The sequence below is a fragment of the Triticum aestivum genome, chromosome 3A (genome assembly GCF_018294505.1).
Source record: "Triticum aestivum cultivar Chinese Spring chromosome 3A, IWGSC CS RefSeq v2.1, whole genome shotgun sequence".
NCBI lineage: Eukaryota > Viridiplantae > Streptophyta > Magnoliopsida > Poales > Poaceae > Triticum > Triticum aestivum.
Window position 1 is genome coordinate 33,610,991 of NC_057800.1, and position 13,452 is coordinate 33,624,442.

Sequence of the window (13,452 nt, forward strand, 5' to 3'; positions counted from 1 at the left end):
GGTCGGGGCTTTTAGGGTGAGATGAGATCTCGCTGGATCTGGCGCGGGGGAGAGTTGACCCTCGATCCCAGCAGATTCGTCGCGTTTTTTTCTTTTCTTGCTTGGTCTGGATCGCGTCCGCGGGGGAATGCCACCTAGGAGAGTTTGTTTAAATTATTAGGTGAAATTTGAAGCGTAATCGTTTGCTCTATGGACCTATCTCGCTGGATGCCGCGGGGTAGATGCGCTTCATTTTGATTAGTGTTTCGAGGGGCTGTTTATTGTGGATTTCAGGTTTCTACTACGGAGTACTATCTAATGGCAGTAAAAGAACAGGCCATTTTGTCTGCACAAGGAGGATAGGTCTATTTTGGTGAATTATGCATGCTAATATCACTTGCACCATCTCTAGTTTCGCAATCACTTTGTTGAGTCTCATGTTTTTACTCCCAAAAAGGAATGAAAGAAAAAAACATTCATATCCTACTTGTTAATACTGTTTGGCTAAATTATGGGTCAGTTGATCGGATTTGCATATTTCTAGAATGCACCAGTCTGCTCAACATCCTTTACATGCACGACCCAATGCTTGTTTGTTCGTGGGCTGATATAACTGTTCGTTCGGTTACTGCTCTAACTGTGGTTGCACTTCACTCATTCAATGTTACAATATCATTGTATCTGAATGCTGCAAGGGGAACTATTTTACATTCTTTCACACGCTAGTCCATAGGGATCAAAGGGATCTATTAGCCTAGCAAAACTGACATTTTGGCTGAGTATTAAACACTAAAATATCTCTTCATCTGTCGCTGCCTAGGTGTCTAAGCCTGACAATATTATTCCATCTAATTGTTGTGTGTTATTATCTTGAGAATACATTGCTCTTTGAATTTATTTTCAATCTTCCAAGCCTGGAGATAGTTATTGTATCTTTTATCATCTTTGAAAGTGGTCGGACCTTTCCCCAGACCCTGCGTAAGTGGGAGCTATGTTCACCGGGCTGCCCTTTTTTATCATCTCGAAAATGCCATCACTGCTTGTTTTCTTCTCTACGCACTGTGTTTGATGGAGACTAACATTCTAATATTTGGCCATGCAGTGATTACCTCTTCAAGCTTTTGCTTATTGGAGACTCAGGTGTTGGCAAGTCATGTCTGCTGTTAAGATTTGCTGTAAGAATCTCTATAGCAAGTATGATCCATTTTGCTATCTTTTTCCCATCTATATATTATAGATTTTCCATGTTAAAATTAGGTAGTTCATGGAATTAACCATTTTGTTTATAGGATGTGTAAGCTGAATCATTACTCACAAATGTTCTAATTTAAATTGCTCAACCTGAATAGTTCATTATTGGTAGCTACATTTTTCCAAAAGATGATGGGCATCCCTAGGTACATCCATTTCAGCGACAAGTAATTCCGTCTTAAATGGATGTATTTAGCTAGATACATCCATTTGAGCGACAAGTAATTCCGGACGGAGGGACTAGTATATTGTAGTATGCCCTTGAGGACAACTAATTATACTTACTATTAAATTTACCTGTGCTGCTTTGTTTGTTTGCCTCTTTAATATTTTGACTCTTGGCAGGACGACTCATACCTGGATAGTTACATCAGTACTATTGGAGTTGATTTTGTAAGCACATTTACTTTCTGCATAGTGTTTTTTGGCTGCTACAGATCCTTCTATCGAGCATAACTTATTTGAAAAATGTTGACAGAAAATAAGGACCGTGGAGCAGGATGGAAAGACTATCAAGCTGCAAATCGTGAGTCTAGCTTATCTCGTGATTTACGTGATATGCATCTGTTGCTAGTAACCAAGCATGCCTGTGCAAGTACCATTTAGTTGTGATTTTGTTGATGATCTGTAAAACTTCATTGATACATAATTCTCCCAGTAACCACTATTATTTTGTGGGATGCAAGTCATGATTGCTAGTTGAAGTCGATTGATATGGAACAGACACACTCAACCGCTTCTCCTGAATATATATGAACTCTGTTGTCACTTTGTGGTTCTCTTTAGTCTGTCCAGTTAATATAATTGGACCATTAAAAGTTTTCATTATTTGTCTTTCCTATGAAGATTCATTCTTTCTGGATATTTAGAAATGAAAAATAGATGTAGCTCAGTTTGAACATGAGGGATGGCAGTCTTGCAGCTTATGTGTACGTGCTCTTTAGATTTGGCAATTCCTCTGTTTTTCATCTCCCACTTCAGTTGCAGTGATACAGGCTAGTATTATCCTTTTCAAAGTTATTAAACCCCTTCATTCTACAAAACTTCTTTTTCAGTGGGACATTGCTAGGCAAGAACGTTTTAGAACTATTACCAGCAGCTACTACCGAGGGGCCCATGGGATTATTGTAAGTCCGCTTATACAAACTTCATTTAGTCAGATAACGAATTTACATTTATGATGGCTTGACCGGAATATTCAAATGGTCTTGCAGATCGTCTATGATGTGACAGACCAAGATAGCTTCAACAATGTGAAGCAGTGGTTGAACGAGATTGACCGCTATGCCAGTGAGAATGTGAACAAGCTTCTGGTGGGGAACAAATGTGATCTGGCTGACAAAAGAGCTGTGTCATATGAAACAGCAAAGGTATCCTTGAGTCTCGTGCAAACATAATTTTTTTGTTGTTCACTTCACAATCTGCAGATTCCAACCTTCCATTCCTTGAAGGCATTCTCACTGCTATTTGTCTTTATTTTTATGTACATATATAGGCATTCGCTGATGAGATTGGCATTCCATTCATGGAGACCAGTGCAAAGAACGCCCTGAATGTTGAACAGGCTTTCATGGCCATGGCTGCTTCGATCAAGGATAGGTTTGGACCCACACTGAAACTAGCATTCATGATGGTTTATATTAACGTGCTAGTCTATGAACTTTAGATGAAGAACTTACTGAAAACAATGGCCTATGTTTCCAGGATGGCGAGCCAGCCAGCCGCAAACAACGCTCGCCCGGCTACTGTACAGATCCGCGGGCAACCTGTCGAGCAGAAGACCAGCTGTTGCTCATCTTAGAAAACCATGCAAACTTGTTGATGCTCCATCACCTTTATACATGTTTTCTTATTTGTTTTTACTTGTTATCTTTATTCTTTTCTTTCTAGTGTACCTGCCTTCTGAAATTGTGTAAGTTGGATGAATATATCTTCTTACATTCGCAGTTGTTTTTATGGTTAACTTGGAGTGACACTGCTGGTCATAGTACTCGATCTGTACCTATACGGTTCTATTACTAATGATATTATACGATAGCCGGTTTCTTTTTTCTTCTCTCATCGAGATACAAACAAAGAAAGGGAGTATGATGATTTTTTTTTTTTGGTAATTGGAGTATGATTATCTGATCCTGTAATATGGTGACTCCTGAATTATCATTTTGTCAAAAAGTTCACTATGATTATGCTTTCAGGCTGTCGCACATTTCAATGAAGTGAGCACCCTGAATTTGTAAAATTGATCAATTAAAATTTGTAACATTGAGGAGGAGGTCGTCAGCATGAAGTCGTGGGTCTTCACTTTTTCCTTCTTGAGGGATACATTTTCATGACAACTTTATATTAATATGGCAGTTTTTATTACTTGGCAAATATGGATACATCATTTTTAGATTATACTCTCTCTGTGTCTTTATATAAGGCATTTTTTTTGATAAAATTGCACAATGTAAGGTGACCGGCGGGGCCCTCGAAAAGAGTTATCTTTTCTGCTTAACAGTCTACCAACCCTGGAAACGGTTCAGCCGGAGGTAGGGTCCAGTGGCGGGAAGACTAGTCACAATGGGGAGTAACTTAGACTAGTAACATCACATTTTACTAGGCTATGTTACTACTTCCACGGTGGGTAGTAACATATGTGTATTGTCATGTTATGGTTCATTTATTAGTCTATAGACTCATATTGTCTTGGCACGTGTGATGTTACAGTAACTAGTTAAGTTACCATCATCACCTATCTCATCATTAAATATGTGCCACATAAGCAAAGTTATCTTAAAAATGTGATGTTACTCCCACTGTGGCCAGTCGAAGAGCACTGCACGTCGCGCAGTGTCCGGTGCGCCCCCAGCGGCCCATGAAAATTCGGAGGACCGAGTACCGTTCATGATTTATTATCCTACGAAATAGACAAGTTAGACAAGGGGAATTTGTCTTAAATAGTCTATAATTATGTGCCTTGAAAATAGTACACCTTAGATAAAAGAATAGAGGGAGTATCGTAGTGGAGCCTTCTGCTTCACTTCCTCCCTTCCCTAATATAAGGTTTATTTGTTTTTTCAAATAATCAAGTGAGTGCATGTTTGACTGAGTTTTAAAAAAAATATCAATATCCAGAATACGAAATTTATATTATTTGTTTCATCATGAATAGTAGACTCATATTTTATCTATTAGGTATTGCACATGTTATTATTTTATTCTATAATCTTGGTCAAACATTTAAATGATTGACTTACACGGAAACCAATACATCTTATATTCTTGAATGGAGGGTACTAGCTAATCGGGACAGTGGTTAAACAAAATATAAGGAGAATTGTGGAATAAAACGTGCATTCTCATAGACCGCTGTCACGGGTTGGATAGAATTGTCACCAATCAGCATACAATTTGCCTCCACATTTATTTTTGCGGATGCCTCCACATTAACTTGCTACATGCACATGAGCCCATCTCTGAGATCCCGGACTTCCGAAGTACCCACATCTTAAATGAAGGGAATCCCACTGCCAGGAAATAACCCTTGTCGTCTCAAATGATAGCACCAGTTCCTCCTGACTCCCGAGCCACTGTCACTAACAAATGTAGTGTCAACATTTAGTTTAAAGAGGCCTTCTTTTGGCTTCTGCTAGCCATTTCTTGGATTTGCACCTTGGTTCCCTCGGCTAATCCTCCTTCCGAGCCATGAGATTCATATTAATGATAGTTTATCATGCTAAGAAGGAAATAATAATAGAACCGAGCCCCCGTGTCGCTCCCATGTGATCGGCTCGGGCGGACGAGAAAGACCTAACAAAGCCTCCACCACGGATCCTTCTAGTGATGCAGATCTTGCCCGAGTTGTAGAAGATCTGTGTGGTGCACGCTTCGCCTCTGTCGATGGTACATCTGGATTCATTTATGACCCCTGAGTATGGTTATGTCTCCACCCACACTACCACCGCTAGAGACCAACCAATCGCTCGTCTTTGTGGAGCATGAATGGTTGGGCACCTGCTGTCTTCCACTCGCCTAAGCCCATCAGGCAGGTGGTTCCTGCTAGTGACGAGGTTGTGGCATCTAATACATTGACGTCTGTTTTTTAGGCTCTCTTCGCTAAACAATTTCAACTAATAACCGAAATGGATGGACCTGACAATGACGGGTTGTTGCCTCATGAAGGGGAAGGCAACCAGGGGCAAGAGCAAGAGGGTTCCCTCTAGCCATCGTGCGTTCATCTTGATGAAGAAGCCTTTTGGGAGCAAAAGTAAGAACAGTGAAACCATAGATAAGGCATCAACGACTGCTTGATGGACGATGTTCGATGTCTTTTTGGTAGGGGTTTCTTTGTGATGTTGCGATTCATTGGTTGATTTGTGGTTATAATGGGTTGGGAGCACATATTTGTCTTTTTGAATGGTCACGGAGATTCATGCTTTGAAAGTAGACAACACATGGTCATACTGTAACGGTTTTCGCCTGATTTTTGTTAATTAATTAGACAATTCTATTCGAGTGCAGTGTTTTGGTGGCTAGTCTCGTCTACACCCATGTAGAACAAGAATCACAACAAGAATCACAACAAGATTCAAGAAAATCCACCAAAAATAGATTTGTCGGAGACACACCTCCACACGCGCACCGGCGGATGCTAGACGCATCACCGAAAATGGGGGGCTAGGCTGAGAGACCAACAACCCCTCTCGAAGGAGCCGTGCCGTCTCGCTTTTCTAAGCAGGACACAAACACTAACGAGACTCGAAAAAAAAAATCTAAAAACGGAGCCCTCCCACCGGGCACTGGTAAGGGCTGGGATCCACTCCACCTCCACGACCCTAAGGCCACCGGAGAAGGAGACAGGGCGGGCTGGCGGGAGGCAGACTTGAACAATATTTGGAAGTTTAGATCAGGGATATACTCTCTCCGTCTCAAAATAAATGACTCAACTTTGTAGTTTTATACAAAGTTAGTCACTTATTTTGAGAGACGTACTAGCATTTTCGCTAAAAACGTGAGAGCAGTTACAGTCTAGTACGTATGGATTTTGTAAACCTAAAGTCTAAAAAGTGCACGCGCACTATTTAGACGAGTCGAGCGGCCGGCTGCTGGCCACACGATCTCGCTCCTATCATCCTGCGTGTGGGTCAGGTGCTACTTTGTCGGGATGGTTTTCCCGAGCCTTATCCTCTCCGTCGCAGGCGCTGCCCCTGCTCTCCCGTTCTTCCCCATCGCGGGCGCTGCCCCTCGCCCCTGCTCCTCCCATTCTTCCCATGGCGCCGCCCTAGTCCTCCCTCTCCTTCCCATGACAGGCACCAAGATCGACGGTCGAGCCTCTGCCGCCTTTCTGCCCCGTTCATCCAGCTTCAGGTGCTCGACGGAGGCCGGCGAGAATCTTTGACGAGGTAGATGGATTGCTGGGGTTGGATGGATTGGACGCAAGAGATCCGAGGTTCGTTCCCTTCCCCTGTTTTTGCGTGCTTCCCTTTCTTCAGATTTATCGGTCTTTTTGGGGATGGGTGTATTAGGACATTTTCCTCTTTCATATTTATCCATCACATCACAGCTTCTGAGACCCGAAGGTTGCAGTTTGAAAGAAGATCACTTGTGTTTTCTGATTTTCTATCTTGCCTCTGTGTACTAGCAGCAATTGAACATGTGATCTTGTTCCTGCTACTGTACTAAATACTACTGTATTTTTTGACTGGTGAATGTGTGTGTGTATGCAGTCTATATGTCAATGTCAGAACCTTATTGAACTTGTTTGGAGTTACAGGACACACTCAATGTCATAGATGGATCATTTTTCCGCGGGAGTAGACAATTCATTTTACACATGTGGCATGCTTATGCAGAACTTTCGCCCGGATTTGGTAAGGTTTCAGTAGGATGATGGACGCCGGCGAGATTTTCCTTTCGCCTTCCCGTCCTATGACCAGATGAATTGCGGCATCAAGATGTCAGCCAAGACAACGGCGTCATTGTTATAGTTTGTGTGGTTCTCGACCAAACGCGTTGGATTGGCGAGGTATGAGTTGCTGGAGTTTTGCTTAGGTGAAAGTTTTTTTGGTAGAATACTGTTGTACTAAGTTGGTTATGATAGTAGTATAAGTTGGATATGACTATTGGGAAGTTGCACAGCACAATAATACTAAGTTGGCTAGATGGTTTGTGCAGTTGCACAAGAGCTTCTACTGAGTTGGCTTTTTTACTTAGTCACGTTTGTGCAGTTTGCCGCAGGGGGACCGAGGTTTGTGCTTTTGTGTGAGGGTGTTTGTTGGGAGGTGGGAGTTTTGCCGAGATTTGAGCGATCTTTATGTGCGTTTTTGGGTGTTTTTCATGGGGTGCGACGAGTTGATTATGTTGTTTACACAAACATTTATGCACACTGGTCTACTTGAATTAAACTGATTGGCTAGTCAGGCTTGTGCAGTTGCACAAGAGTTTCTACTTAGTTGGTTTGATTGACTTGTTATTTTTCAGTTGCCAACTTCATATTAAGAGTAGCCATTTTTTCTGCCCATGTGCAGCTTTGTTAATACAAGTTGCACAAGGGAACCTAATTAGTTGGCATCATCAGCATTTGTAGTTGCACAAATAGTATCCAACTAGTTGACATCCTCAGCTTTTTATGTAACTGCGTTGACATCCTTAGCATTTTTTATCTAGAAGCCTGACCTGAATGTGCAATTTCGCTGGTCATGGAAGCAGAGCAGACATTTTTTATGGCTTCACGAACTGCAATGCAAAACTGGATTTTCATACAGTTGTGGTTAGTATTTTTTCTGCACAACTCAATGCAGCTAGTATTTTCAACAACATCAACATCATTTTTATAAACTAAGTTTTTGGTTTGGTGACGGTGTGATGATTTGTTGTCTCATCATGCAAGTGCGGAATAACTATTTTCAGACTTGGTATCCTCAAGATTTCTAGTTGCACAAGAGTATCCATTTAGTTGGTATCCTCAGCATTTCTAGTTTCAAAGAACAGTATACAACTAGTTGACATCCTCAGCATTTCTAGTTGCACAAGAGTATATAATTTAGTCCTATCTCCAAAAAAATTGAGGGTTGCCCAAGAGTATCTTTGGCACCCTTAGACTTTATACTTGCACAGTAGTATGCAATAAGTTGGCGTCCTTAGCAATTCTAGTTGCACAATACTTTTTAACTAGATGACATACTCAAGACTTTTTCTAGTTGCACAAGAGTATCTATTTAGTTGGCATCCTCAGCATTTCTAGTTGCACAAGAGTATCTATTTAATTGGCATCCTCAGCATTTCTAGTTGCACAACAAACATAATACTGTGTTGGCATCCTCAACCTTTTTAATCCAGATTTCTGAAGAAGAACAATTTTTTTTATGCAGTGTTAACTAATCACCTTTTTCACCTTCAGGATATTGTGCAGGGGGATGAGGGTAATGAAGGAGATAATACAGAACGATAGTCACAAGCTGGTAGGATAAGGGCATCACCTGGGACTGGGAGGTTAGTGACGTTGAACAATAAGTTGAGCCCATTACAAAAGTCTCACCTCTGCCAGAAGCTGTTTGGAAGTGGAACAATAAGTTGTGCATTGGAGCGAATTCAGATTTCGGAACTTGTTTGTACGCTCGTTTTTTATATTTTTCTTTATTGCTCTTTTTGTCGCATAGAGCAGTTGTATCTCTTGCACAGTTTGTACTAAATAGGTTGCACAGACACAACCCAGTAATTGGTTTATTCCTTTTTCTCACATTATTTTTCTTGTTTTCAATGATGTACATGTTCTTTTGGCCAAGAGGTTGATCTAGATTTGCTGCACATAATTCAAGCTACAATTCTTGTACACTACTATTTGGGAAGTAGAAATAAGATTCTGATGTCAGGAAATAGATTTTCATCTTTTTTATGTTTTACTTTTAGTATATAGAACACCCTATAGAACATATTCCCGCTACTGCTATTTGTGTGAGACAAGACTATTGTACTCTCCTTTGTACTACTGTTTCTTTGTGCTTCTTTTGGTCTGGATTCATGTTTTAGTTGCACACATTTACAGCAAAAGTTGGCTTTGGATTCATATTTAGTTGCACAAATATATGTATATTTTAGCACAGACATCACACATTCATGTCGGTGTGTGTTGGTTGCACACATCTACAGCAAAAGTTGGCTTTTAAAATCCATGATTAGTTTGCACATCTCTTTTCTAGTCTTGGCTGTTTGGTTGCACACATAGCAGGAAAAGTTGGTTTTGGATCCATGTTTTAGTTGGCACAAATGTAGGCTTCTATTTACACACATGGCATAAAAAGGTTTCTTATGATCCTTCCCCTGATGTTCAGTATGAGTAAATAGGCTATAAAATATGTTTTTATGGTGTTTTTGTCTATGTGTTTTCTTATGATCCTTCTCCTGATTTTCTTTTGTGTCATGTATGTAGGGAGATGATGGTGATCAATACCGTCTTGTAAAGCGCCGAACACGGAAAGCGAAAGCCACAACACCCGATGTAGGCGGTTCCTCATCTACAGCAGCTGTTGAGGTACAAAGTGCCAACCAATCTTGATTCAGTGCCAACCAATCTTGATTCAGTGCCATTTCAACATGTCAGCATTGCATGTAGGAAATCGGCAACCCGAGCACCTATTGTGGCAACTCCAACACCTAATGAGCCAGCTGCAGGTCAACACATGCATAATGCATCATCTGATGGACCAACACCAGCAACTAGTGAGGGAAACACACTTTCATCTGTGCCAGCTCGAGTAATCACTGTGCCAAGTACAATATCAAGTGAGGCAACTGTAACTCCAGATGTGCCACCCCCAGTAGCCAATGTGCCACCTGAAGGTCAAACTATGCCAACTGCAGGGCATATGTTGGATGTTGGTGTGAACAATCTTTTGTGCCTATTGTGTATCTATTTTCATCCGATGTTGGTGTGAACAATCTTTTATGCACGTTGTGTGCCTACAGGTGGCTGTTGCAACTTGTCTAGTTGTACGAAAGTAGTATATAGTTGCACCAACTTGTTTACTCTTTTTGGCACACAGTATTGCTACAATTGGCTGCTGTAACTTGATTGGTTGCACGAAAGCAGCATATTTGGCTGCACAGATTTTGTGCCAACCCCCTACATAATCAATGTGATTTCTGTACCAAATTCATGAATCAAAGGTTCGTTCAAGAAAACCAGCTAGAGGACAAGTCTGCAAGTCATGTCAAGGGAGGAAGAAAAGCAGAGGAAGGGGAATTCTCTCCTGGAGTTCTCTCCTCCTGGTACGTTTGTCCTGCTTGTCTGCTCCTTTTTGCTTGGCTTTTTCTTGATGTTTTCCTGGTTCTTTTTCCTTTCTCCCTCTCTTCCCCTCTTCTGTTCTTAATTTTTTGGAGCCGCCATGGATTTTCCTGGCGATGTGGAGATGGAGGTTTCACCATGGCGAATTCTTCTTTCGTGGGGAAGAAGTAGATGGCGTAGGGGCAGTTAGAGGGGAGATTCGGGTGTGGAGGTACAAATGCTGGGGCGGGGGGTTGGGTGCACGTGATCCCCACGGCCAGCTGTCGCGCGCGGGCACCGTGGTTGGTAGTTGATGTTTCGCGCGCGTGGGGGAGGATTGGAGACTTTCCTTTTTGCCCATGCGCCCCGACCAGGTCTTTCCTTTTATATCAGCCGCTCGGTAACCCTCCCAAGCGCCCGGGCGCCAGCTAGACGCGTCCTTTTGTAAATATTTGCGAAAGAATAAGATTTTCAGAGGGTGCGGCGGTGTGCGAGAGCGAGAGGGCAGCGAACACACAACCGACTAGCGGGGCCCACCTGGCGGCCCGTAGATGGCCTGAGAATTCCCCACCTTTGAGATCGGCTTCTTAGAAAACAACCGTGAGATCGGGTTCGGGCAGGCCGCCGAGTCGTCGTCGTCGTCGTCGTGCCCGATCCCCACCCCACCACCCGTCCCGCGCCGGCGGCCCGCCCCCCGGAGATCGGAGCGCCCCACGGGATCCCGACCTCGCCATGAATCCGGAGTAGTAAGTCGCTTGCTCTCGCCTCTCCTCTCCCTCTGGTTGAATCAATTGGGGGGCCGGGGATCTCGCCGGATCTGGCGCCTGATGCCGTCGATTCGCGGGATTCAGTTTGGACGCGACTCCTAGTCCCCTCCTACATTCGGCGGATTTCGACCGTGGCCATGCATGATCTTTGTCATGCTAGGGAAAAGCGTAGGAATAGTACTGTTCGTGTAGGAAGATCTTCCTTGGGTGCGAAGCGATCGCGTGACCGACGCGCCGCCGGGCTCGCCCTCCTCCGGCTCAAACCGCCGGCCGGCGAGAGGTCATTAGGGTAGCGAGAGGACGCAACAGATGGCCTCTGTGCAGGGCAAGAAGATGGAGTTGGGATGAGGATGGTTGTGTGGTGGAGTGAATGTTGCCTGCTAGATGCACACACACACACACACACACACACACACACACACACACACACACACACACACACACACACACACACACGGTTGTTTGTACCAGATGATTTTTCCCACATAATCAGAGATGGCTTCGGTGACGATGACAAGCAGGAAGGACCCAGCTGTGATGAACCTTTATTCGTCAGTGGTTTAGCCATGTTATTAGTTTTCCTGTCACTGCCCAATTCCTGTGTTTCTTCATTCCTCTGTTTTGCACAAGAGTTTCTTCTCCATTCCTGTGATTTTCGTTTTTACTGTGGATTGCTGTTAGGGAATGTCAATGAAATAATTGGTATCTAGTAAGAACTTGCATTTCTTTTTCCTTTTTTTTTGCATGAAAAGGGAAATAAGGACTATGGGGTTGGAGTAGAGTTGATGTTTTGTTAGAAGGATGCCTTTTGCTCTTAAAGGGTGACTGGTGATAGGCCTATGACCGCTCTGAAAACACTTCTCGTTGTTTTATGGACAAGGCATTTTTGGTTAGCATGTTGGTGGTGTGACCCTATGATGCTTAGTGCATCCATATGTACATTCTACAAGCACGATTGGGTGCTTGCTCAATCCGATTGGTGATGTTTTTGTATTGTGCACATGGGTATTGCTTCTGTACCATATGAATGTGCATCATCGCTCATGGAATCGTTCTCTTGGTAGTGTTGTAGCTGTTGTGTAGCTTCACCATTGGAAACTGCTACTTATCTATTCAGCTTCCTTTTTCTATCTTCTTCTTTTTTCCGAGAAAACGCAAAGACTTTGTGTTTCTTTTCATTGAAAAGTGGGGGAACAGGTTACACGCCTCTTAGGAGGTGGTTTGCGGTTTATCTTTTTTCTATCTCTCTATACAAATTTTCTAACGTGCACTGCTGTACTACAACTGAATCAAATTTACTGAATATTACTTATATAGAATACCAAAATATCTGTCTATGAATTAATGCACAAACTTCTAAGCCTCAAGATGTTGATTCTATCCAATTTTGGTATTAGTTATCTTATATTTATTGATCTTTGTATTGCTGCTCAATGTTCTAAGCATGGATATAATGACTCTCTCATTTTGTTATTATTGCCATGTAAATGTTGTCATTACTTGTTTATTTGGTATAGTAAGTACATTTGATTGAGACTAATATCCTGTTACTTGACATGGCAGTGACTATCTCTTTAAGCTTCTGCTTATCGGAGACTCAGGTGTTGGCAAGTCATGCCTTCTCTTAAGATTTGCCGTAAGAATCCCTATCTAAAGCATGATTTGTCCACTATCTTTTATAGGTCTTCCCTTTTTTAATATGCATCTTCATCTTAAAAGTTTGATACAAGTTGTCTTCGGGATATCATGGAAACTGTCAATTTATTTTTAGCCTCAGTAAACTGTATGATTTCCCACCACTTAATACGAATGAGGAGTTCATTGTTGGTAGCTACTGTTTCTTAACAACATGGAGATGATCCCTATAACATTCTTGTTGTTACTAGTTAATTTACTCTGACCTCCTTAATATCGACTCTTTTGGCAGGATGACTCGTACCTGGAGAGTTATATCAGTACTATTGGTGTTGATTTCGTAAGTATATTTACTTTCTTGGTCTGAGTGTTGATGTTCTGGCTACCTTAATTGAACTTGTAGTTTTGTTTTCTTCCAACTTTGTCGATAGAAAATACGTACCGTGGAGCAAGATGGAAAGACTATGAAGCTGCAAATCGTGAGTCTATTCTTTCTTTCATTATGTCCAGTATGCATGTACCATCAAATCCAGATTGTCCATCGAATCCAGATTTGACAAAATAGAAGACTTTATC

At 42.1% G+C, this 13,452-nt stretch overlaps 2 protein-coding genes across 2 annotated transcripts in view; both read left to right on the plus strand.

Annotated features, from left to right (window-relative positions):
• LOC123060037 (GTP-binding protein YPTM2-like) overlaps positions 1-3,279 on the plus strand; it is a 3,565-nt gene extending 286 nt beyond the window's left edge. Inside the window, exons 2-8 of the mRNA XM_044482598.1 lie at positions 1,082-1,154; positions 1,576-1,623; positions 1,709-1,756; positions 2,286-2,357; positions 2,445-2,600; positions 2,726-2,829; positions 2,935-3,279. Of these exons, the coding sequence (XP_044338533.1) occupies positions 1,082-1,154; positions 1,576-1,623; positions 1,709-1,756; positions 2,286-2,357; positions 2,445-2,600; positions 2,726-2,829; positions 2,935-3,031 (598 nt within the window). The 3' untranslated portion in view covers positions 3,032-3,279. The remainder of the gene's footprint in view (positions 1-1,081; positions 1,155-1,575; positions 1,624-1,708; positions 1,757-2,285; positions 2,358-2,444; positions 2,601-2,725; positions 2,830-2,934) is intronic.
• A 7,672-nt stretch (positions 3,280-10,951) lies between these two features.
• The window catches only part of LOC123060035 (GTP-binding protein YPTM2), a 4,154-nt gene continuing 1,653 nt past the window's right edge, over positions 10,952-13,452 (plus strand). The window contains exons 1-4 of the mRNA XM_044482596.1: positions 10,952-11,220; positions 12,805-12,877; positions 13,169-13,216; positions 13,308-13,355. Of these exons, the coding sequence (XP_044338531.1) occupies positions 11,207-11,220; positions 12,805-12,877; positions 13,169-13,216; positions 13,308-13,355 (183 nt within the window). The 5' untranslated portion in view covers positions 10,952-11,206. The remainder of the gene's footprint in view (positions 11,221-12,804; positions 12,878-13,168; positions 13,217-13,307; positions 13,356-13,452) is intronic.